Source organism: Heterodontus francisci, chromosome 10 (genome assembly GCF_036365525.1).
Source record: "Heterodontus francisci isolate sHetFra1 chromosome 10, sHetFra1.hap1, whole genome shotgun sequence".
Lineage (NCBI taxonomy): Eukaryota > Metazoa > Chordata > Chondrichthyes > Heterodontiformes > Heterodontidae > Heterodontus > Heterodontus francisci.
This window is the reverse complement of record NC_090380.1, coordinates 24,292,099-24,318,493: the sequence shown is the minus strand read 5'-3', so window position 1 is coordinate 24,318,493 and position 26,395 is coordinate 24,292,099. Positions and strand designations below refer to the sequence as shown.

At 42.3% G+C, this 26,395-nt stretch overlaps 1 protein-coding gene across 1 annotated transcript; it reads left to right on the top strand.

Moving 5' to 3' along the window:
• Positions 1-1,168: 1,168 nt before the first annotated feature.
• On the top strand, positions 1,169-25,690 carry LOC137374346 (integral membrane protein 2B-like). Its single transcript, XM_068040275.1, has 6 exons — positions 1,169-1,386; positions 7,828-7,956; positions 14,805-15,014; positions 15,346-15,456; positions 22,877-23,027; positions 25,118-25,690. Exons 1-6 carry the CDS (start codon positions 1,300-1,302, stop codon positions 25,204-25,206), a joined length of 777 nt encoding a protein of 258 aa, XP_067896376.1. The 5' UTR covers positions 1,169-1,299; the 3' UTR covers positions 25,207-25,690.
• The last annotated feature ends 705 nt before the right edge of the window (positions 25,691-26,395 follow it).

Here is a 26,395-nt window from a genome sequence, read left to right as displayed (position 1 = left end):
ACTTCAAAAGGACATGGACAAGTTGGTGGAATAGGCAGACAAGTGGCAGATGAAGTTCAATGTGGAGAAATGTGGAGTGATTCATTTTGGTTGGAAGAACACAGAGTGACAATAGAAAATAAAGGGTATAAACTCTAAAAGGGTGCAGGATGAGAGGGACCTGGGTGTATATGCACATAGGTCATTGAAGATGTCAGGACAGTTTGAGAGAGCGGTTAATAAAGCATACAGCATCCTAGGCTTTATTAATCGGAGCACAGAGTACAAGAGCAAGGAGGTTATGTTGAACTTGTATAAGACACTAGTTCAACCTCAGCTGGAGAGTGCAGAAATGATTCACGAGGATGGTTCCTGGGATGAGAAATTTCAGTTATGAAGATAGATTGGAGAAGTTAGGACTGTTTTCCTTGAAGAGAAGGCAGAAAGTCATATTCAAAATAATGAGTAAAAAGGGAGACACTTCCCACTCGTGAAAGCATCGTGAGCGAGAAGGCACAGATATAAAGAAATTGGCAAAAGAAGCAAAAGCGACAGGAGGAAAAACTTCTTCATGCAGCGGTTTGGAAAGCACTGCCTGTGAGTGTGGTGGAAGCAGGTTCAATGGAGGCATTCAAAAGGGAATTAGACTATACTACGCAAAGAAACTGCAGGGTTGGGGGGGAAGAATGGCACTTCGTAAATTGCTCATTCAGAGAGCGGTGCAACCACCATGGTCGGAACAGCCTTCTTCTGTGCTGTAACAATTCTGTGATTCTGGTGTTGAGGCAGGGCGACAGATTGCCAGGCGAGGCGCAGGGGAGAGGGAGAGGGTGAGGGAAAGGGGCGGGGGCGGGGCGAGGGAAAGGGGGCGGTGCGGGGCGGGGGCGGTGCGGGGGAAAGGGGGCGGGGGCGAGGCGGGGGAAAGGGGGCGGGGGCGAGGGAGAGGGGCGGGGCGAGGGAAGCGGGGCGGGGCGGGGGAAAGGGGGCGGGGAGAGGGGGCGGGGCGAGGGAAGCGGGGCGGGGCGGGGGAAAGGGGGCGGGGCGGGGCGAGGGAAAGGGGGCGGGGCGGGGCGGGGCGAGGGAAAGGGGGCGGGGGAGAGGGAGAGGGAAAGGGGGCGGGGGAGAGGGAGAGGGAGAGGGAAAGGGGGCGGGGGCGAGGGAAAGGGGGCGGGGCGAGGGAGAGGGGCGATATGAGCTGGGAGGGAGTTCATGTTGTTTGGGAGCTGCGTCACGCGGATGATTAAAGGAAGGGAGTGAGGCGGTTGAACTCAGTTGGTGGTGAATTGAGTTGTTGGATGTGTGCTGCCTGACTTTTCCACCATGGTGAAAGTATCATTTAACTCGTCCCTGAGTCAGAAGGAGCCCAAGAAGGATGAGAACAACGAGGCGCTCATTATCCCCGAGAAGGTGCGTTTCCCGGGCGCAGGAAGGAGGGTTTGGCATTTATAGGCTGTCCCGGGCCCTGTGTAAGAGAGGAAGCCGTGTCGGTGCGGCTTGTTCCGATAGTGTTGGTGAGCTAGAGATTGGGGTTTCTCTTCTCACTTTATAGCTCAACATGCAGCCTTTAGTAACGGAGGAGTCTCTTCTCAGTCTGGGAGCTTGGGCCTGGTAAACATCCCCAATCTCGACTGTGGAAAGAACGGACTTTGGCCTTTCGAACGACGGCTGTAAAATGGCTGACGGTGCGCGGGGCTCATCCTCCTTGTGTTTAGTGCTTCTTCCTCCCCCTCCCTCCGGAGGAAGCGGCGGCGTCACTGGGAACTCCCGGCTCTACACACTAGCTTCAAGCAAAGAGCTCGGCTTGAAACTCTGTGTCTCCGGCCAACTCTGTTTCTCTGCTGGTTTCGGGGGAATGTTTCTTGACCAGATGAGGTGGTACATAAAATCTCTAATGGCAGTGCTACTTCATATAACGAAACCGATGCTCTCACTCCAACTTCCAGGTAGAATATCTTTATCCCTCTCGGTATAGAACTTTAAAAAAAGTCCCAAGATACTTAAGAACGTCAGGAAAACGCAGCAAGAAAGATTAGTAGCAGTTCTCCTTGAAGAGAAGGCAGAGAGAAAGACTTATTCAAAATCACAAGGCAGGGTAGCAAACCTGATAGTAAAAGGATCCTTTTTCTCAGGTACTCGTAAAGTTTCAGTTTGAAAGCATCCAAGCTATTTGCCTCCACCGCTTATGGTGGCAAGCCCTACGTTCTAATTAGAAAAAATGTTTCTCCTTATTTCCCTATTGCATTTATTAGTAACTTCTATTTATGGTCCCTAGATTTGAATTCTGCTGCAAGTGGAATTATTCTTTTCACATTTACCCTGTCCAACTCACTAATAATTTTGAAGACTTACCAGGTCATCTCTAAGTCTTTCTAAACATAGAAGTCCCAACTTGTTCAATCTTTCTTGATAGCTCTAATATCTGTTCTGGTACCATCCCTGTAAATCTTTTTTTTGCACTTATGTTCAACTGTTCTTGTTGAACAATGTGCAGCTGTGAAATAGTGACTTGTTTCCTCCATCTTTGAAATTGTCCACAGTTGTAGATACTGTACAGTTTTTGGATTCCACATCATCGGGAGGATGTTGAGGCAATGGAGGGGATAGCCCTGACTCAACTAGGGTGTTATTTAGTGTGAGGAGAGACAAGGAATAATTTTTTAAAAATTGGAAATTTTTTAATTAGAGCAGAAATGTTTAAGGGGTGATTTGATCTGTTTTAACAGGTACACAGACCCAGCTCCTTTTTTATTTCATGGGACGTGAGCATTGCTGGCAAGGCCAGCATTTGTTGCCCATCCCTAATTGTCCTTTAGAAAGTGGTGGCGAGCCGCCTTGAACCTCTGCAGTCCAACTGGTGTAGGTACACTCAGTGCTGTTAGGAGGGAGTTCCAGGTTTTTGAACCTGCAGCAGTGAAGGAACAGCAATATAGTTCCAAGTCAGGATGTGTGACTTGAAGGGGAACTTGCAAGTGGTTGTGTTCCTTTCTGCTGCCCTTGTCCTTCTAGTTGGTACGCCGTATCCTGAACTTGTTGCAACTGCATCCACGCACATTTGCATGCACACAAGAAGAGACAGATAGAGAGGAAAAGGGGTAAGTGGTTGTAAGTGGGGTAGGTTTCAGGAATCATGGTAAACCTGTTGAATTCTCTTGGAAGTCAAGTTCTGGTTGCAGGCCTGAGTGGTTAGTAGGTTTCTCTCATGGTGAAAGTTCAGCTGAAGAGAGGATTACTTCTAATTCACTGCTGTATAAGTAAAGATGTAGAATTCTACAGCAGGGTACTTCCCTTCTGGCTTGCTGGATTTCTCCCACCCTCTTAGCTGGAAGCAAGGCCTGACTTTAAGGTAAAAATTTGCTATATCTTGCCTCTGCTGGGAGACATGGGTCGATCTCCTTCTGGTGATCGACAATGGCCTAGGCAACTTCACATCTTTGTTTCAGAACAGCCCATTCAATTCAGAAATGGTTTAGGATGGGTGCAGGTGACACCCCTCAACCTTGTTAGGTATCCTTTGTTTTAAACTGTGTGGCCATGTTCGATTGCACGTGTGGCCATCTTTTGCAGCATTTTTTTTTAAAGGTGAAGTCAATTTTTTTCTAACACTTCAGTTTGAGTCTTTTTCATTGCACTTCTCGTAAGCGTGACATTCTTTAAAACTTACCTCATTGACGTAATAACTCCTTATGTAGCATGGTGTCCTTTTGTTTTATAATGCCTCGAAGTGTCTTGGAATATTTTATGTTAAAGACACAATATAAATAAATTTTTCTTTAAACTTGTAAAGGAATGAGGCAGGGTAGATAAAAATAGATTTTCTAGTTGAATTTAGAACAAGGGAACATAAATGCAAAATTAATAGTGCTTAGTTCCACCTTAAACATTGCTCACTTTCATCCCACCTTAACTGAATGGAACCAAAATCCTTGTGTATGTTTTTGCTACTTCCAGGTTCTTTTATTTTTGGTTTTCCATCCTTCAAACCTGCTCAAAATTCAGCTGCCGATTAGCCCAATCCTTGCTGACTACATGTGCTCCCTCATTCCTTTAGTACTGAATTTAAAATCTGCTTCCTTAAATCCCTCCACAGCCGTACCCAACTTGGCCTCTGCAAACTACTCCAGCCATATATTCCTTCTCCTGTTCCTGACTTTTGCCTTCTGGCACTCTACTCTTTCCTCTTTCTCCCCCTTCAGCTCTGTTCCTCCACTATGAATTCAGTTGTCTGCTCCACTTGTCTTTTTTTTTAAAAAAAAAAGACATTTACTAATCCCATATTTTTCAACTATATTTGTGGTCATCTTCCCTAATTCTCATTTTGACTTTTTGCCTGTAGATATATTCCTTTCCTATACCAGTATTTTTCAGTATTAACTGAAGACCTACACTAGTGTCTGGGAGGTGGTGATGCAACCTGGCGGATTTTCCCCATTTCATAATTGCTTAGCAAAAGGAAAAAGTCCATAGTCCAAATGGCTTTCTCGTAAACTAGTACCATTGCTGTTTAATGTCTGACAAAAGTCACGTCTGCTCTAGATTCGAGGAGCAAGATACTACTATCATAGAATGATACAACACAGAAGTAGGACATTTGACCCTTTGTGCCTGTGCTGGCTCTTTGGTAGAGCAATACAATTAGTCCCACTCTTCAGCTCTTTCCCTGTAGCCCTGTGTCTGCCCATTTTACTGGTCTATGTCCTCCAGATGTCTGTTACTGTCCTCATAGTTTACAACAATTTGAGTTTTGTATCACCTGCAACTTTTGAATTATGCCCTGTATGCCCAAGTCCAAGTTAATATATATCAAGAGTCGTCCCATTACTAAACACTGAGCAACACCTCCATCCAGTCTTTAAAAAAATATCAACCATTTGCCACTACTGTCTGCTTTTGGTATTTTAGTCAATTTTATATTCACATTGCCACTGTTCCTTTAAGCCCGCGGGGTTTAAAAAGTCTATTGTTACTTTGTCAAACACCTTTTGAAAGTTTGTATATACGTGAACTGCATTACTCTCATCAATCCTTTTGTTGTTTCATCAAAGAACTTGATTGGCCTTTAACAAATCTGTGCTGTCATACATTTATTGGCCCATTCTTTGCCAACTGCCAATTCATTCTGTTCTGTATTTTTTTTTTGTTTCCCCACCAGGCTGACTGACTTGTTGCTGAATTTAGTCCTTTTTTTTTGAAGCAAGAGTGTAACATTTACAAACTCTAGGCCTTTGGCACCACCTGCATAAGCAAGGAGGATTAGAAGATTGCAGCTAGAGTCCCTGCGATTTCCACCCTTGCTTCCCTTGGCTTCCTAGGAGATGGCGGTATAGTGGTAATGTGTCTCAATTAGTAATCCAGAGGCCCAGACTAATGCTCTGGGGATACTGGTTTAAATCCCACCAACAGCTGGTGGAGTTTAAGGTCAGTCGGGTCCGTCCCAACTGGTGCACGAATGTCCTTTTAGGGAAGGAAATCTGCTGTCCTCATCTGGTCTGGCTTACATGTGACTCCAGATCCACACTCCCCTCTGAAATGACGTAGCAAGCCACTCAGTTGTCAAGGGCAATTAGGGATGGGCAACAAATGTTCGCCTTGCCAGCAACTCCCACATCCAATGACATAATAAAAAAAAATAAAAAAATCCTCTCCCAGACGAGGTGACTGTTCTACTTTTGAGGATTGCCAGCCTTTTAAGTACATTCTCTTTATTTTTTTTTATCGTCAATCACTACTGTCTCCTTTTCCTGCTACATGGGCGTCATCCTCTTCAGTAAAGACAGATGCCAAGTGCTCATTTAGTATCTCGGCCATGCTTCTGCCTCTTCCTTTGACTGCCCTCTTCTTGTGTGCTTATAGAAGACTTATGGGTTTTTATTTTAGTTACTAATCTGTTCTCATCCCTTTGTTCCTCTTATTCCCTTTTAGATCTCCTCTCTACTTTCATAATGCAGCAGAGAACCAAGCTGAATATAGAATGAGCCTTACAATGAGCCTCCTTTTTCTATCTTTTGTCATCCAGGGGACTGTACCTTTTGAATTCCCTTTCTTTCCCTCTCGGGACTGTTCCTACGCTACTCAAACCAACTCCTCTTTGAAGGCCCCCCAATCTATATCATAAGAATGAATATCTTTGTACTGTGCATCCCCCAATCTTTTATGTTGCAATTAAATTAACCTGAACAAGTAGAATATTTTGGAAATGACATTCTTATAAAATTGTAACTCTAAAATCCTAGTCAAGGTCCTCGTTGTGCATTTGATCATGTATTGGGCATCTGTTGGTTGAATAGAGAATACTTGCTCAACATTATCATTCAAATTATTATATAATTCGGTTTTTTAATTTACTAGAGAAGATTTGTTGTCTTTAACCCAGCAATATCATCTACATTGCACAATGCATTTTAGCTACTCAAGTGCACTTTTGCAATGCAGAAAAAGCATATTAGATAAAATGGTGCTCGCTCTGAAAATTGCTTGAGAATGTTAATTGTATACTAATTATGTTTGTATACAGGTGGTGGGCATTAACTGGGGTTTCAGTTGAACACTAAGATTCATTTTGAAATTTGTCTTCAGTTAGAAGGTGTAAACTTGTAATGTTTAATTCTAAATAGATGTCAGACTGAGTAATGATTGGTTCCAGCACTAACCTTCAACTGAGCATTTGGAGATGAACATGGTAGCATTTTTGTTGGGTTTCTCAAGTACTCCACAATTTCTAACAGTAGTAGACAAAAATATTCAACTGTTCATTCTCTTTGGGGTGTGAGGGGAGGATGCAGTCATGGGGATTATAGCAGGATCTTTATGAATTTCAAAACCATTGTCTCTAGTAGTGTAAGTGCTGGTAGAGCTGTGACATTAAAAAAAGGGGGTCAAACTGAAGTTGCATATTACAGCTGATGCAACAAATTATTAGAACCATTAATCTAATTAAATGTCCCAAGGTTCTTCACAGGAGCATTATAAAACAAAATGGCAGAGCCATGTACGGAGATATTGGGTCAGCTGAGCAAAGGCTTGGTCGAGGAGGTAGGTTTTATGGGGTGAAGGAGGAAAGGGAGATAGGGAGGCAGAGAGATATAGGGAAGGAATTCCAGAGCTTAGGGCATAGGCAGCTGAAGGTGTGGCCATCAGTGGTGGAGTGATTAAAATCAGGGATGCTCAAGACCAGAATTAGAGGAATGCAGATATCTTGAAAGTTTGGGGGAGAAAGAGAGGAGATAGAGGGGCAAGGCCTTGGAGGGTTTTAGAAATAAGAATGAGAATTTTTAAATCAAGATGTTGCTTGACAAAGAGCCAGTGTAGGTCAGCGAGCACAAGGGTGATAAGGGAGTAGGACTTTGAGAGTTAAGACAAGGGCAGCACAGTTTTGGATGACCTTATTCTTGCAGAGGGCAGAATGTGGGAGACCAGCTAGCATTGTGTTGGAATAGTGAAGTCTAGAGGTAAGAGGCACAAATGAGGCAGATGGGTGGAGACCGGGGCAAAGTCTGCAATGGAGTTGGAAATAGACAGCCTTAGTGCTGTTGTGAATGTGGTTGGAAGCACATCTCTGGTCAAACATGTCACCAAGGTTGCAAACAGACTGGTTTAGGCTGACAATTTCCATGGAGTTGTTAGCTAGGGAATGAAGTTTGTAGCGGGAACTGAAAACAATGGCTTCAGTCTTTTCAATATTGTATTGAAAGTAATTAATAACAATGTATGATCTCCGGTAAACATCTAGTCAATAGCAAATGAAATATGGAGAGCTAGACACATAGTTCTCTAAAGAGCAGAAATCTGTACATTTGCAGTGTTGGTGCTTGCTATGATACTGAAGTAACATTTCTTCTTTTTTAAATATAGGATCCAGAGGATGTTCCATTTAGACGCCAGTCGCGTGTCTGGTGCTGGTGCATGTGTCTTGGACTAGCGCTTATGCTGTCTGGTGTGGTGGTTGGTGGTGCATATCTGTACAGGTACTTTATCTTGCAGGTAGGAGACTGCCAAATTGGATTTTTTTTAAACCTGATCTTATGCTTTGACAGTTAAGATTAAATGTGTGATGGAGTGCAGATGTTCTTAGATGCAAGGATGACAAGGCATCCTTAGTCAGATTTAAATTAATTTTGTGCACTAACTTGTCCAGCAAAGCTTAATTTCTTTGTGTGGATAAACTGAACCATAACATAAACTGCACTATTGCTCAAGAGTAAGTTTTCATGTTATGCAATACTTGTGTAGTACATTTCATTGTTGGGCTGAAATTTGCAACTTAATCTTAATGTATACTTTTTTGAAAAAAAACTTGGATTGAAATGGGGTAATAGAGGTAAACTTATGCAGTCATATTCAGCTGGCCTCAGACACCGGAAACATCAGAGGAATGTATGATGGCATGAAGAGAGCTCTTGGGCCAACCATCAAGAAGATCACCCCCCTCAAATCTAAATCGGGGGACATAATCACTGACCAACGCAAACAGATGGACCGCTGGGTTGAGCACTACCTAGAACTGTACTCCAGGGAGAATGCTGTCACTGAGACTGCCCTCAATGCAGCCCAGCCTCTACCAGTCATGGATGAGCTGGACATACAGCCAACCAAATCGGAACTCAGTGATGCCATTGATTCCCTAGCCAGCGGAAAAGCCCCTGGGAAGGACAGCATTACCCCTGAAATAATCAAGAGTGCCAAGCCTGCTATACTCTCAGCACTACATGAACTGCTATGCCTGTGCTGGGACGAGGGAGCAGTACCCCAGGACATGCGCGATGCCAACATCATCACCCTCTATAAAAACAAAGGTGACCGCGGTGACTGCAACAACTACCGTGGAATCTCCCTGCTCAGCATAGTGGGGAAAGTCTTTGCTCGAGTCGCTCTGAACAGGCTCCAGAAGCTGGCCGAGCGCGTCTACCCTGAGGCACAGTGTGGCTTTCGTGCAGAGAGATCGACTATTGACATGCTGTTCTCCCTTCGTCAGATACAGGAGAAATGCCGTGAACAACAGATGCCCCTCTACATTGCTTTCATTGATCTCACCAAAGCCTTTGACCTCGTCAGCAGACGTGGTCTCTTCAGACTACTAGAAAAGATCGGATGTCCACCAAAGCTACTAAGTATCATCACCTCATTCCATGACAATATGAAAGGCACAATTCAACATGGTGGCTCCTCATCAGAGCCCTTTCCTATCCTGAGTGGTGTGAAACAGGGCTGTGTTCTCGCACCCACACTTTTTGGGATTTTCTTCTCCCTGCTGCTTTCACATGCGTTCAAATCCTCTGAAGAAGGAATTTTCCTCCACACAAGATCAGGGGGCAGGTTGTTCAACCTTGCCCGTCTAAGAGCGAAGTCCAAAGTACGGAAAGTCCTCATCAGAGAACTCCTCTTTGCTGACGATGCTGCTTTAACATCTCACACTGAAGAATGCCTGCAGAGTCTCATCGACAGGTTTGCGTCTGCCTGCAATGAATTTGGCCTAACCATCAGCCTCAAGAAAACGAACATCATGGGGCAGGATGTCAGAAATGCTCCATCCATCAATATTGGCGACCACGCTCTGGAAGTGGTTCAAGAGTTCACCTACCTAGGCTCAACTATCACCAGTAACCTGTCTCTCGATGCAGAAATCAACAAGCGCATGGGTAAGGCTTCCACTGCTATGTCCAGACTGGCCAAGAGAGTGTGGGAAAATGGCGCACTGACACGGAACACAAGTCCAAGTGTATCAGGCCTGTGTCCTCAGTACCTTGCTCTACGGCAGCGAGGCCTGGACAACGTATGCCAGCCAAGAGCGACGTCTCAATTCATTCCATCTTCGCTGCCTTCGGAGAATACTTGGCATCAGGTGGCAGGACTATATCTCCAACACAGAAGTCCTTGAAGCGGCCAACACCCCCAGCTTATACACACTACTGAGTCAGCGGCGCTTGAGATGGCTTGGCCATGTGAGCCGCATGGAAGATGGCAGGATCCCCAAAGACACATTGTACAGCGAGCTCGCCACTGGTATCAGACCCACCGGCCGTCCATGTCTCCGTTATAAAGACGTCTGCAAACGCGACATGAAATCGTGTGACATTGATCACAAGTCGTGGGAGTCAGTTGCCAGCATTCGCCAGAGCTGGCGGGCAGCCATAAAGACAGGGCTAAATTGTGGCGAGTCGAAGAGACTTAGTAGTTGGCAGGAAAAAAGACAGGCGCAAGGGGAGAGCCAACTGTGCAACAGCCCCAACAAACAAATTTCTCTGCAGCACCTGTGGAAGAGCCTGTTACTCCAGAATTGGCCTTTATAGCCACTCCAGGCGCTGCTTCACAAACCACTGACCACCTCCAGGCGCGTATCCATTGTCTCTCGAGATAAGGAGGCCCAAAAGAAAAAGAAAAGAAGAATACTTTTTTGAAAAAAAACTTGGATTGAAATGGGGTAATAGAGGTAAACTTTAGGAGGGCATAGACAGGCTGGAATGGGCAGGCACATGGCAAATTAAATTCAATGCAGAAAAGTGAGGTGATACATTTTGTAAAGAGGAATGAGGAGAGGTAATACAAACTGGTACAATTTTCAAGTGCGGGTAAGAGGAGACGTGTGGCTGTTTGTGCACAAATGTTTGTAGGTGGCAGGACAGGTTAATAAAGCATATGGGATCCTGCGCTTTATAAATATAAATTCTGGACGACAGTTTAACAAGGATGTGAAGGCTTTGGAGAGATTACAGAATAAATTTGTTAGCATGGTTCAGGGATGAGGGATTAGTTATGTGGAGAAGCTAGGGTTGTTCTCCTTGGAGCAAAGAATATTAGAAGATTTGACAGGTGTTTAAAATCATGAAGGGTTTGGATAGTGTTCATAGAGATTGTTTCCAATGGCTAAAGGGTCAATAACTGGAGGGCACAGCTTTAAGGTGACTGGCAAAGAACCAAGAGGTGACATGAGGAAAAACTTTAATGCAACGAGTGGTTAAGATTTGGAATGCACTGCCTGATAGGGTGGTGGATGCAGATTCAATAGTAGCCTTCAAAAGGGAATTGGATAAATACTTGGTTGAAAAATTTACAGGGGTATAGGGAAAGAGCAGGGGAGTGGGACTAACTGGATTGCTCCTTTTGAAAGAGTTGTTGCAGACTCGATAGGCTGAATGGTACTGTACTGTTGTGACTGGTAGCCACAGTCATAGAATCATAAGTACCACCTGAATTGTCTGAGGGCAAAAATTAGATCCTGCTGTTCTCCAGTTTTTAAAAATGTTCAATTTATAGTAATGTTTTGTTGAATTGTTCGTGCACTTCTTGCACTATATCAGAAGAAATGTGAACACTACGTAGAACTGTTTTTGCCAATTTCTCCTGAAGGTATCAGACTCCTGCTGAGGTGCAATTCCCATTCCCTTCTATGCTGCTGAACCGAGACATAATTGGGCTATTTAGCAATGTTTCAAACAAGCTTGATCCTGTTCTTGCCTGATACCTACTTGCACTTTATAGCAGGCAGTAGCCCAGCTGACTGCCTTTTTCCCACCTGCACCTAGCTGAGATGAATTGTTGCACCCTTATTTCCATTTGATTGCAGATCTCCTAAATTGGTACAGCCAAGTCAAACCTTGGTATTGAATCTGAGACCTCCTGTTCCAAATGGCTTAGTTACACATTCACTTTACCACTGGGAGCCTTAAAATACAATATTTTTTTTTGTATGTGGAATATATGTTTATAAACTTTTGCTTTGGATTGTTGACACAATTTAAGACAAAGCGTCATGTCCCATTCCTCAAAGCCTTTAACATAAAATGTTAGTATTCTCCAAAGGAAAGTACAAATTTATGCACTGCTACTTTTTAAAAACAAAATATGAAGGTTTTTAAAAAAAAACTTGAGCTGGAATTTTAAATTTGTAGTGCAAGGATGAAGTTATTCCAAGACTTTACCATGTGAAAAATCCCTTGGTCTCTTATGTGAAGGAGCTATGCCTCAGTGAGAATCTCTGCCATCCGAGAAAGGGAGAAGTAAGGAATAACACTTAGAAGTTCGCATAAAGGGTTTCCCGCTATTCAGAGCAGCATTAAACAGCATTTTTATGGTCGACCATGATGTCACATCAAATTAACACTTCCTCAAAGGTTTCCAGCTGATTGCTGTATCTTTGGCCGCATTTTCTGATTTATAGATCCGAAATTCAAAGTTGGCAGCATAATATCGTAAAATGGTCTCCTTCTCTGCTGCAACCACTGGCTTGTGTCTGTGCTGGCTCTCTCCAGGAACAACTTGGCTATTCCCACTCCCCAGCCCTTTCCTTGGAGCCCATCAAATTTTTTCTCCAGATATTTAATTCCCTTTCAAAGCCACAATTGAATTTGTTTCCACCACACACTCTGGCAGTGCATTCCAGATCCTAGTCACTTGCTGCATTTAAAGGCTTCTCATGTTGCTGTTGGCTCTTTTGCCATTCACCTTAAATCAGTGTCCTTTGGTTCTTGACCTTCTCTCGCCCCCCCCTCCACTCCCAAAATAGGAACAGTTTATCTCTAATTTGTCCAGACCCCTCAATTTTGAACATCTAACAAATATCCTCTCAACCTTCTCTTCAAAGAGAACTGCCCCCAGTTTCTCCACTCTATCCATGTAAGTAAAGACCCTCATCCTTGAAACCATTCTTGTAAATTGTTTCTGCACCCTCTCTAATGCCTTCACACCCATCCTAAAGTGAAATGCTTAAAATTGGACACAATACCCCAGTTGGGGCCGAACCAGCACTTCTTTAAAGGTTTACAAAACCTTCCTTGATTTTTGTATCCTGTAATGCCTCTTTTAAAAAGCTTGGGATCCCTTGTATGTCTTTTTAACCACTTTCTCAACCTGCCCTTCCAACTTCAATGATTTGTGCGCATTAAACCCCCAGTTCCCTTTGTTCCTCTTTAGAATTGAATGCTTTATTTTATATTGTGCCTCCTTGTTCTTCCTACCAGAATGTATCACTTCACCTTTCTCTGCATTAAATTTTATCTGCCATGTGTCTGCCTATTCCACCTGCCTGTCTTAGTTTATCCCTATCCTCGACATAGTTTGCAGTACTTAGAAGTTCTATGTCATCTGCAAATTTTGAAATTGTGCTCTGCAAACCAAAGTCATTAATATAGGTCAAGAAAAGGAGTGGTCCTAATACCAACCCCTGGGAATTTCACTGCAAACCTTCCAATCCAAAAAACCACTGTTCACTGCCATCCTGTCATGCATCCAACTTTGTATCCATACTGCCACTGTCCTTTTTTTTATTCCATGGGCTTTAACTTTGCTGACAAACCTGTTCTGGCACTTCAAATGCTGTTTGGGTGTACTTTTGGGTGCTAAATTCTAGAAAGCTTGTTGTGGAAGGATTATACTGAGGCTTATCTTCACTCAGTTTCATATTTATTGTACAGAGTAAAAGGATAACTAACACAGCAAAAAACCTCCCAATCTCAGTAAGTGTCTGCTTATAAGTGCTCAAGTAAAACCCCAATTAACACCCTGCACTTGCATATAATTAAAGAATTGATGCACAATTAACAGATTAACATTGGGTTCCCCTTCATGTTAGCTGCCAGTCTTCATACTCTCTTTGCCTCTCGTATTTCCTTTTCCACTTACCCTCTGAACTTTCTATATTCAGCCCTGTTCTCACTTGTATTATCAACTGTCATACACGCCCTCTTTCTGCTTCATTTTGCTCACTTGCTTTCCTCCTCCAGGGAGCTCTGACCTTTCCCTCTCATGGGAACGTACCTCGACTGTACCTGAACTATCTCCCCTTTAAAGGCAGTCCATTGTTCCTGCTGATCTTTGATTCCAATTTACTCCGGAGGCCTGGGCATTTATCCACTTTTAAAAATGATCAGGTGCTACAGGAATAGAGTATACGAGGTTAAAGGTTGGATTTTCCAACCCACGATAACCTGTCGGTGAGCCTGAAAATTGTGCTTTTCATTTCAACAAATAAGGGAGGATTTTTGTCATGTATGCTCCACTCTGCTTGCAGTGTTTTCCCAGCATATTACAAGCCTGTATGGTTGTATTGTGTATTTTGAATATTACGGCATATTTTGAAAAACAAATAATTGAGCAGGAAAACTTAAACAGAGTAGGATTTGTTGCACCAGTGATCACACCACTGGTGGTGGAAGGAAATGGTTTTAAAATCTTCCAACTGTGCTGAGTCTTCAGTATGGCTAAATTAAATCTTTCCTGTCTTCCCCACCTGCTAAAGGAGTCATAGAACAATTGGTGCATGTTTGTAACACAAGCTCCTTCGGAATGACATACTCCCCAAAATTCCACATTTTAGTATGAATGGAAAGAAAAGCATAATGAGGAGTGACCAGGATAAACTGTACAGATGCTCATATTAATAGTTTGCAATGCATCTGCACCTTTTGAACCACTCAGCATTTCAAACATAGTCAAAAGGCTGAACGCGAATCACATTTGCAGCCGAACTATGTAAGTTGTTAGAAACTTGAGAATTGCTTCCATTTAACTTGATCATACTCAGCTGCTAAATGAGTATTTGGTCACTACATGCAGCTATTCTGATGCTAATTTCTGACTTCAGTATGCTTTTGGCACAAGAGCAAACGACAATATTAGCTATAACCCATACTAGAATTCTACTATTGTTTTATCCAGCTGTATTAATCATCCAGCGATGGTTTGGGGGTTCTTTGAATTCCATTCAGTGTTCTCTTGAACACCTGCTCCTTGGATCATGGATCCTTTCTCTGGCAAAAATAATAAAACCCACATCTAATTTTAATAGGATTACAATGAAATTTTAACATTGATTGTTTCATGTTAATTTCTTACAGGAAGGTGAAGTTTTCTTTTGTGGCCTCAAGTACAGTGATCCTAAAGACTATCTTGTCCCAGATATTGATGCTGACCCACAAGTAGCTCCATACCAATCCATTGAAGAAAACATTCGGATCCTGGAGGACGATGGAGTTGAACTGATCAATGTTCTTGTGCCAGAATTTGCTGATGGTGATCCAGCAGATATTGTTCATGATTTCCACAGGGCATGTATTAATTGCTGTATTGATGTGCTTTTTTTATAAAATTGTTCTACAAATTTAAATTTTTTTTTGAGGTACACTTCATTGTGTTTTAAGTATTTTGTGATCAGATTTCAGATTTTTTAAATTACATGTATGCAAAAATGATTTTTTTAGTCCAAATATAAACAAATTTAGTTATGCAAATAGATTGTGTTGGTGTTGAAGTCCCAACTAATTATGGTTTAACAAAACATTGTGTTTTTCAGTCTAGTTGTCCTGCAAATCTAAAATGGTTTGCATGTTAAACAGAAGTTGGCTTGAGTGCTCTATATAAAATATATTTCTTCCCTAGGGTCTGACAGCATATCTGGATCTGAGTTTGAACAAATGCTACATGATTCCATTAAATTCAACTATTGTGATGCCACCACGCAACTTGTTTGAGTTGCTAATCAACATCAAGGTACGTAAATCTAATTACTGGCTATTTTCTGGTCTAAGCAAATTTGTTAATGAGAACATTGACCCAAAATACAGATTTATGTAGCCCAGGTCATTTGAAAAGTGCTAAGTTTGAAAAATATATCCAAATTCTTGATTCTCCTAGTCGATTGTGTGGTTCTCCATAAGGTAGTTCTTGAATTTGACCCCTGCTTAATGTGGTCCAGAACAACCTTGACTGGGATAACAATAGTATGACAGTTGGCCTGTTGTCAAACTTGAGGCAAGGGAACAAGAAAAACGAGAAAATGCTAACTATCCATTGACTACTTGAGTGTATTTGTGAATGCTAGTTGAAGCCCCCATAGCTTTAATTTGTTACTCTTGGGCCATGTGAAGGAAGACTTAAGTGAGATACTACAGCTGGCAACTGTTGAACCATGCCATAATAGTTTTCGCATTCAACAAATGCTATTGTATATTACTCCAATTCCTTGTCTCAATATTGGTGTGTTGAGAGCATTTCCATTTGTAGATTATTTGTTCATTGAAATTATATATTAACTAACGTATAGATTGACTTGCAAGGTTTCATTTTCTCCATTCCCTATTGACTGTCTTCTATAAATGATGCTTGTTGAACTTGCCTCCTGCTCACCCTCCACTCAGTGGGTCTTTTGCTCCGCCCCTAATTTTTATGGTTTGTGTAAAATGTTCTGGAAGATTTTTTATTTGTTTAAAAATAAAAACTTGCGAATACCAAGAACTGAAAAGGGTAGCTTTGAGAAACCTAAGTAAGGACCAAGGCCCAGCAATAGAGAAGAGCAAGAGAAGATTCGGTATATCAGGAAGTAGTGATTAGATGACACTTTCTCTTGGGGGGAGTAATTGTTGGGAGAAGCGAGGGTAATCTGGCAGTAAGAGTAGTCCCATGCAAGGTGGATTGTAGTTGAGCAAGTTGATGGGCTGGTAATAGTAACTGATGAAATTATGAAATCTAATTCTTATACATTGGATAATGGTAATTACTGCAATTCACTTAATACAAATGCACTTATACAATTAGATTTTTTTCCCCTTATATGTTATCCCGAGGATGTTGGTTAAGGCATAATATCAGCTAAATGACTTTCACCCTTCTATATGCAAACTTGCTTGAGGTAAATACAGAATTGGGTGTTGGCAAATTTTAATTCAATGTCTTTGGAGGAAGATCCAGATCTGATTATACTGTTTTAAAACAGGAAATACTACTTTTTAAATTAGTTGAGGTCCTCAAGAATGTCATTCTTAATTTCTAAAACTTACACCCCAAATGGCCACTGCTGCTGGAATCAGTTTGTGATTTTAATTTATCACTGTTCCAACTGATTATTAAATGCTATAGTTTTCTTTTGTCATTGACATGATCCTCATTGAGTTCAGTATGCAAATCCAGCTAGAAGTATTCAAATGGGTATCCAAGGTCCACATTTCTTTTTGGTAATTACAGGTCTTTAGGGGATTTTTGTGACTGGCCCTCAGATGGCAAATCCTCTTTTGGGCTGTCATTACACTGTAGCTACCTGCTTCAGATTGATGTCAGAGCAATATGGAATAATATTGCTCAGTTTAATTTTTAGGGAATTGCACAACACAAGCTTTGTGGGTGTGCATTTGACTGCCTGCATAGAACTCTGCTTTCTAATCGGTTGTTTAACATTGAGAGTTGGGAGTTTCCAGTTTCTCATGTTTGTCATAACTTTGTTTTGCATGGAAATTACTCAAGTTAGAATTTGCCACATGGCTGCTGATTAGAGGTATCATCACACTTCACTGCTTTAGTGTGTTTGAGTGGGAGATTGGGACCTGATGCCAGAAATATACTGCCATCTTCATAAGATATTCTGAAAATTCTGTTTTTGCTTTGATACAGAAGTGATAGTACATGTGCCTACCCTTTTACAGTAGTGCATGGGGACAGCATGGTGTGATATGGAGGTCTCTAGTCTGGGGGAGTGTGAGTATTTAAACCTACAAGCAGAATAAAGTCTGCTCACAAGTAAATTGAATTTGTAGGGTATAGAGGAGTCACTTTGTTCTGGCTATTTTTCTATAAGATTAAAAGTACAGTGGACCATCTGGACTCTAAATTTAAAAGTTGCTTTCCACTAGTTGGAGTAGATTCACCTTGATTGGGTCTTATGCAATATTTTAAAATATAACATGGTCTCTGAAACCAACTGTTCTGTGGGGATGCAAGATGCAGAGTAATGCCCTATTTGCTACAGGGCCAATCAATACCTTTATCAACTTTTACATGGTAAATAACACTTTCTTTTCATTGGCAAATTGGTAATAAGGAGGTGTAATAGTGAGGATTATAAGAATGGAGGGGGAAATTGGAACTTTTATTACATTGGGTTATTAGAATATGTGATGCTTCACAGCAAGGGACTATTTGGACAGACTACAACATAACCTGAGAGAATTTAAAAGCATTTGGAAAGAGAAAATATTTAAATGAGAAATGTTGAGAAGTGGGATTAAAGGAGACAACTGCATTTGAAGAAATAGCACCAGTAGGGGCACAGTGGACTGAAGGCCTCTTACTGTGTTGTCCTTTTATGATCTGAATGAGATTTGTTTTCCTCCATCGACCTTATTTCCTCACCACCTGAGAACAATTGAAATGCAGTGATTTCTGATTCTATGCACAGTTGAAATGTGGTTCACAAATTACCTGTACAAAATGGTGTTTGCCTATTTAAAAAAAAAAAATAAATTCCTAGAAATTTGTTTATTGGGAGGCCATGTATTTATAGGGCACATAACAAAAACAGGGCTGGCATTTTCAAAGTCCACTGAGTTTCGTATGCCCAAAAACACTCTGCTCAAACAAATCCAGAGTTAAACACAGCCTGCTTTTGCCTTGACATGTGTTCTGCAGTTCAAGGGAATTTTGTTTCTTGTATGCTTTTTGAATGAAAGTTTGAAGTTGCTACTCAGAATTTTAACATCTAACCTGAAATCTGGGGCAGTGGTGGATCTGGAAGGAGTTGGTACTGGAAGTAGACCGATAAAGGAAAGAGCGGGGCTCGAGGCCCTTCACTTGCCTGACGACCAGGGCAGCGGCAGGCTCTCTGACTGTTTCTGCGCACGCTCTGTTTGGATTTAGTGTGAGAAATAGAATAGTGACATCACTAATTGTGTGCTGATTGATCAGTGGGTGGCAGCTGTTACTGCATATGGATAGCTGAGATTGGAGTTAAAAAAAAAAAAAGTTCCTTTTTTAAATTAAAGCCTGAGGATAACTACCTGCAAATTATTTACTGGCTATACTAGTGCTGTTTGCATGGAGTGAGGCTGTAAGTTAAGTGTGGGTGTCTTCATTGGCTGGGGTGGTGGAAGGTGCTCTTTGGTCTTTTTCTTTCTCAGCCTCAAAGGTGCAGGGGATAAAAGCTGATTGTAAATTGCTGCTAATTATTTCAACTAGCAAGTTTTCATTATAAAGTTGAGTAATGGTACAGCAGCTTGGCCAAGCAGAATGTACTTCCTTTGCAATGTGGGAAATCATGGATGTGCCATGTGACCTTGGCGAACATGTCTGCGGTTGCAGAAGCTTGAGTTTCAGGTTTTGGAGTTCGAGCGGCAGCTGGAGTCACGGTGGCACATCTGCGAGGTGGAGTACTACGTGGATCGCTCGTTTCAGGAGGTAGTCGAGCTGGTGCTTGCTAGTTGAAATAAGCTGGTGCCTGGGCAAGCACAGTCGAGGGGTGATTGGGTGGCTGCCAGACAGGCCAAGAAGTCAGGGCAGGTAGTGCAAGAGTCCCCAGAGGACATCCCACTTTCTAACCGGTATTCAGTTCTGGGTACCGATGGGAAAGAGCATTCCTCTGGAGAATGCACTGAGTCAAAACTGGAATATCGGTGCTGGGATGGAAAAAAAGGGACAAGAGGGCAATGGTGGTAGTGGATTCTGTGGTTAGAAGAACAGAGGCATTTCTGTGATTGTGGACATGATTCCAGGATGGTATGTTGCCTCCCTGGCGCAAGGGTCTTGGATATCACTGACTGAGTATTCTGGAGGGTGAAGCTGCACAGCTGGAGGTCGTGGTCCACGTTGCTACCAATGACCCAGGTAGAAAGAGGGATGAGGTCCTGCAAAAAGAATTTAGGGAGCTAGGTAGCAGATCAAAAAGTAGGACCTCAAAGGTTGTAATATCTGGGGTTTCTTCTGGTGCCCCGGGCTAGTGAGTATATGAATAGGAGGTTAGAGCGGATGAATGCATGGTTGAGGAGATGGTGCAGGAAGGAGGGCTTCAGTTTCCTGGATCACTGGGCCTGTTTCTGGCAAAGGGTGGGATCTGTTGAAGTTGGATGGATTGCACCTGAACTGGAATGGGACCAGCATTCTTGCTGGGAGGTTTGCTAGTGCTGTCTGTGGGGTGGGGGGGGGGGGGGGGTGGGTGTGCAGGGGCAAGGTGGTTTAAACTAATTTGGCAGGGGGATGGGATACAGAGTGGAAGCACAGTAAGGGGTGATGTACAATCAAAAATAAATGCGAAGCTAAGTCAATCTGGAGGGCAGAGTAAATGTAGACCTGTTGAGGCACAATCCAATAACGCAAGGCTGGATTGTATCTATTTTAATGCAGAGAGTCTTGCCAGTAAGGCCAATGAATTGAGGCATTGATTAACACATGGGATTATGATATTGCTATCACCGAGACATGGTTGAGGGAAGGGTATGACTGGCAGCTTAATATCCCAGGGTATAGAATCTTCAGATGTGATAGGGGAGGGGGTTAAAAAGAGGACGTGGCATTGCACTGTTGATCGAGTCAATTACTGCAGTAAGGAGGGATGATATCTTAGAAGGTTCTGCTAATGAGGCCATATGGGTAGAACTTAAAAAGAAAAAGGGGGCTGTTACTTGGCTGGGAGTGTACTACAGGCCTCCAAACAGTTGGAGTGATGGTGACAATAACTAAGATTTAATGTTATGGAAAAGGACCAAGATGGACTGGAAATCATAGTACTGAATTGGGAGAAGGCAGATTTCAATATGATAAAACAGCATCTGGCCGTGAGCAGCTTCTTGTATAGACGTCTACGTCAGACCAGTGGGAGTCATTCAGAAAGGAAATTGAGTGTTCAGGTCCAATGTGTTCCCATAAAGGTGAAGAGTAGGACCAACAGGTCAAGGGAACCATGGATGTCAAGGCATATAGAGGATTGGATAAGGGGGAAAAAAAGGAGGCTTATGGCAAATTCAGTGCTGAGAACAGTGGAGGCCCTAGAGGAGTATAGAAAGTGTAGGGGAGTACTTAAAGTAATTAAAGCGAAGAGGGGGCATGAAAAATCACTGGCAGACAAGATAAAAGAAAATCCCAGGGTTTTTTTTTTAGTATGTTAAGGGCAGGAGGATAACCAGGGAAAAACGGGCCCATTAGGGATCAAAGAGGCAATCTGTGTGTAGAGCCAGAGGACATAGGTGAGGTTTTGAATGATTACTTTTCATCTGTGCTCACTATGAAGAGGGAAGATGTAGGTGAGTGATCAGGGAAGGGGTTTGTGATGTACTTGATAGCATTGCAAAGGAGGAAGTATTAGCTGTATTAGCGGGCTTCAAGGTGGATAAATCCCCAGGCTGCTATATGAGGCAAGGGAGGAGATAGGGGCTATGACACATTTTCAAATCCTCTCTGGCCAGAGGAGAGGTACCAGAGGACGAAAGGACAGCGAATGTGGTACCATTATTCAAGAAGGGTAGTAGGGATAAACCAGGTAATTAGACTCATCTGCCTACAACATCAGTGGTAGGAAAATTATTGGAAAAAATTCTGATAGGATTAATCTCCACTTGGAGAGGCAGAGATAATCAGCATGACTTTGTCAGGGGGTGATCATGTCTAACTTGATTGAATTTTTCGAGGAGGTGAATAGATGTGTAGATGAGGGTAAAGCAGTTGATGTAGCCTACATGGATTTCAGTAAGGCTTTTGATAAGGTCCCACATGGGAGATTGGTCAAGAAGGTAAGAACCCATGGGATCCAGGTAATCTGGCAAATTGGATTCAAAATTTGGCTTAGTGGAAGGAGGCAGAGGGTGATGGTCGAGGGTTGTTTCTGTGAATGGAGGCCTGTGACTGGTGGGATACTGCAGGGATCGCTGCTGGAACCCTTACTGTTTGTAGTGTACATTAATGATTTAGACGTGAATATAAAATATCTAAGTTCACAGACGACACAAAAATTGGTGTCGTAAATAGTGAGGAAAGCCTTAGATGACAGGATGATATAGATGGGCTGGTAAGATGGGCAGAGCAGTGGCAGATGGAATTTAACCCTGAGAAGTGTGCAGTGATGCACTTTGAGAGGACTAACAAGGCAATGGAATATACAATGGATGGTAGGACCCTAGGGAGTACAGAGGATCAGAGGGACCTTGGGGTGCTTGTCCATACATCACTGAAGGCAGCAGCACAAGTAGATAAGGTGGTTAGGAAGGCATATGGGATACTTTTATTAGCCAAGGCATAAATATAAGATCAGGGAGGTTATGATGGAGCTGTATAAAATGCTGGTTAGGCCACAGCTGGAGTACTGTGTACAGTTCTGGTCAACACACTAGGGAGGATGTGATTGCAGTGGAGAGGGTGCAGAGGTGATTAACCAGAATGTTGCATGAGCTGGAGCATTTCAGTTATGAAGAGAGACTAGATGGGCTAGGGTTGTTTTCCTTGGAGCAGAGAAGGCTGAGGGGGGACCTGAATGAGGTATGCAAAATTGAGGGGCATTGATAGGTTAGATCGGAGAGACTTTTTCCCTTAGTGAAGGGGTCAATAACCAGGGGTCATAGATTTAAGGTGAGGGGAGTTGAGGAAAAAACTTTACACCCAGAGGGTGGTTGGAATCTGGAACATACTGCCTGAAGGGGTGGTAGAGGCAGGGACGCTCAACATTTAAGAAGTATTTAGATGAGCACTTGAAACGCCAGAGCATACAAGGCTACGGGCCAAGTGTGGGAAAATGGGATTAGTTTGGACGGGTGCTTGATGGTCAGCACAGGTGCGTTGGGCTGAAGGACCTGTTTCTGTGCTGTAAACCTCTGACTTTTAGACAATATTGTTAGATTTTATTTTTTTTTAAATGGGACCACTTCGAGAAATGATGCAGTGATGTGAAATACTAACATTTTCCCCCCCCCTTTACTGAAGATGTTACCTCTTTGAGGGTTCTGGTTTTCATCTGTTATTTTGCTTGCATGTTCATGTGTGTCTTGATATTCTTGTGGCTGAGCCTAATTCTGTTCTCATCTGATATCCATGCATGCACTTTCATTTAGGATCAATGAATAGTGAAGAGGTGTAAAATATTTTGAGACTGCCTATCAAAATATGCCTTGCGTTGCAAGTTTTGGTTTCAATTTAAACAAGTCCTCAATTAACTATTGAACAGGCTGGGACGTACTTGCCCCAATCTTACTTGATCCATGAAGAGATGATGGTTACTGATTACGTTGAAAACGTGGATGAGCTTGGATACTTTATCTCTCGCCTTTGCCATGGAAAGGAGACCTTCAAGCTTCAACGCAGAGAGCTTGGAAAAGGTAATTTAATATACATAGTCATGTAAAATCAAGACATTAAGACAGCTTTTTAACTGTCCCAGTTTTACCTTTTGAGCAGTGTAATATTCCTTGGTAAAGGACCAAAATTGTATCCATGCTTGGGGAATTCCATAATACTGCCAACTATTCTCACTGGCCTGTTTTGCCAGTACCAGCGTCAAAATGAACATTTACTTCACAATTAAGTGGTGTTTGTCCATGTGTGTTTTGATCTACTCTTGACTTGGTGTTGGTCGTTAGCACTGGCTGAATATAAAGTGCTATCTCACCACTTTTTAGTAGAAAAATTTATTGTGGTGTTTGGGAATTTCAGATCAGGAAGTAGTAGGTTTGATTCCTGGTCTCTGGTGCTTTAGCTGATTACAGTCATTGTGGATGTTATAATGTCAATCCTGGCTTGGGAGGAGGTGGAAGTCATTCAGAGTTTGTGCTGATTGGCCTTTGAATAGTATCGTCCAGGAAGTAAATGTCCACTGAGGACAAGAGCAGTGTGGTTGTGGTGCCCTTCTAAATTGAATAGCCTGCTGACAGTCTGTATCTAGGCATGAGTGTGGAATGGCCATTTGGGTGAGGTACAACAGAGCTGCCATCTGCCTGAAGGGGGATGGGGGGGCGGTGGGGTTATGGGCGGAGGGGCTGCATGGTGAAGAGGAGAAAGTAAACAATCTTATGACTGGTTACAAAAATATTGACTAAGCATGGGCATACTCTGCTTTTTTTTGCTGAGTTTGACTCCTGTCTAGTATTGGGAATTTAGGTTGGATTGACCAATTTTTAAGTTCCTTTTATTCTTTTAACTGCAAACTTATTGCTTAAAAATACAATTCGACCTCTGTATTGTCAATAAAGATGAATTGAAGGTCATATAAAAGTACAGATCCTTGATTTTAGCTGGGAAGTGAGGTCATTAAACAAAAGAACTAACCCACCTGCTCTTTGAGCCAGTATGTTGCAAATGGGTTTTTTGCTTCTACTGAACTGTCAGGTTGTACAGCAACTGACATTTATACAGTACCATTAATATAATTGCCACAAATGAAAGCAGAAGATTGGGAGAGAACAATTACAGGAGGTGACTGAAGGCTTTTGAATGGGGGGGGGAAGCTGCTAGCAAGGCCAAGGGGTTAAAGGAAAGTTTGAGAGGGACTCAGTTGGTTGAAGACTCTATCAAAAGAAAATGCAAAAGTCAGAATGGGAAGAGCAGAGGGTTATGTGGTTGTCCTTAATGGCCAGAGGAGGGGTCAGATTTAGGCAGAATATGGAAACTTGTAAATTAAGTTGACTTTTAATTTTGGTTGCTAGGATAGGATGTGGTAGCAGGGTTTTTGGACAAATTACTTAGCTAGGAACCCAGGAGAATAGTGAGGATAACTGAGCATGGAGGTGCTGGGCATGGATGAGCATTTTAGGGAGTGGGTGATCTTTCATAGGCAGTCTTGATGGGTTTGATACTCCATCCAAGGCTAAATGGGACACCAAGCTTGCCATACCATTGTATTCATCTTGAGCATGCTGCTAGGGAGAGGAATGGAATTGGGCTCCAATAGTAAGGTTTGGTCAGAGCCAAACAGAATGGGTTCAGCCATGCCAATTTAACTTGGAGAAAATGTCCATCTACAAGTCAAGCAGCACAGTAGTGGTCTGAGTCAAGTATGAAGTAGACCCTTGTTTAATCTTCATAAATATAGAAGCTGACCAGATATCAAGGTGGTGCCAAGACTTAGTTTATAGACTGCAAAAAAGATATGCTGGGGTTTGAATTATGTTCACATCACCCATGTCAGAATTCAAGTTCTGATTGCATGAGTTAACTTCACTCTTTGTACTGTGTTCCTCAGGTGATTGTGACCAGGTGGACTTGTTTCTCTTCTATTTTGGAGCAATACATTTTCTCAAATTACAAACTGGCTGTAGAAACTGTAAATCTATACCCCAACACTGCATGGCATGCTGAATGATGTTTGCTTTCAATATAAAAGACTGTTTAATGACTTTTTGTTTGTGTTGCTCCTATTGATGTAGGCTACATTCTGAAGATAAAATAATCTATTCAATGAAATTCTTTTCAGGTATCCAAAAGCGAGATGTAATGAAATGTTTCACAATTCGCCATTTTGAAAGCAGTGTTGCTGTTGAAACACTCATCTGTGAGCAATAATTGCTGAAGACAACCAGTCCAGGCTCTGTGCTGAGCCCAGAAAATCACTTTTTTTTTTCCCCCTTGGTGTGCAATGCATTTATCTTTTTTTAAACATAGTGATATAAACAGGGTTTATTTTGTACATCTGCAATTTTCATCTCAGCTTAAGTACTATTGGAAGTATAAGATGCAAGCAGACTTTTTAAAGGTGCAATAATAGCTTGTGAGAAAAGGCTAACAGCAAGATTTTTACTGATTTCAATAGTGGGCTATATTCGACTGGAATTTAATACACTACAATTAACTTTTTCTTTCCCTAGGTGGGAAGAAACTGGAGATTTTCTCTTTATTTTTTCATTTCAAGTACCTGCTGTATTAATCTATATACTAAAACATGGGGTGGGAGATAAGAGAACATGGTATGATATGGTAAATCCATGCTGATTTTGTGTATATAACCTGTGTAAGGTAAAAAGTAACAAAATAAAATCTTTTAAAATTGTTCTGAGATGTACAACAACTTGAATTTGCATAACACCTTTTAACATGGAGAAACATCCCAAGGGGCTTCAGTGTAAGCAGCCAGAAACAGGTGCTGAGATATTGGGAGAGGTGACTCAAAGCTTGGTCAGAGGTTGATTTTTAAGGATGATTTTAAAGAGAGCTTTAAGGAGGAGACTCCAGAGTGCAAGACCCAGATGTCTTCAGGGGGAGTCAGTAATATTCTTTGTGATAAGGTGAACAGCACTGCGCACAGTACACTTAATTTATTTATTGGCAGACATCTTGACGCATTTCATAAATGGAGGAACTGACACTTAGTCACTGACCTATTAGGATGGCTGGCCAAAAGATGGATTTTGGGAAAATTTCTTAATGTAAAGGCACAAACGTTTAGGAAGGAGGTTTCAGAAAGCAGCCAGGACGATTGAAGGTGGTACCAGTCGTGGGGAGAAGTGAGTGGGAATGTGAAGAAATCTGAAGATTTAACAGGAGGTAATCAGACTGGAGGGAGTTGCAGAGGTAAGGTGGGATGAGGGAGTGCAGTACTTGAAGATTAGGATTTCAAATTCCCTATTCATTGGGTGACTGGTATAGGTCAGCAAGGACTGTATTTGGCAGGGAGGGTAGGACATGCAGTGCCTAGTGTGGGATGTGAGCAACTACATTTTGGACAGGTTGGAATTATCAAGGATGGGACAGCTAT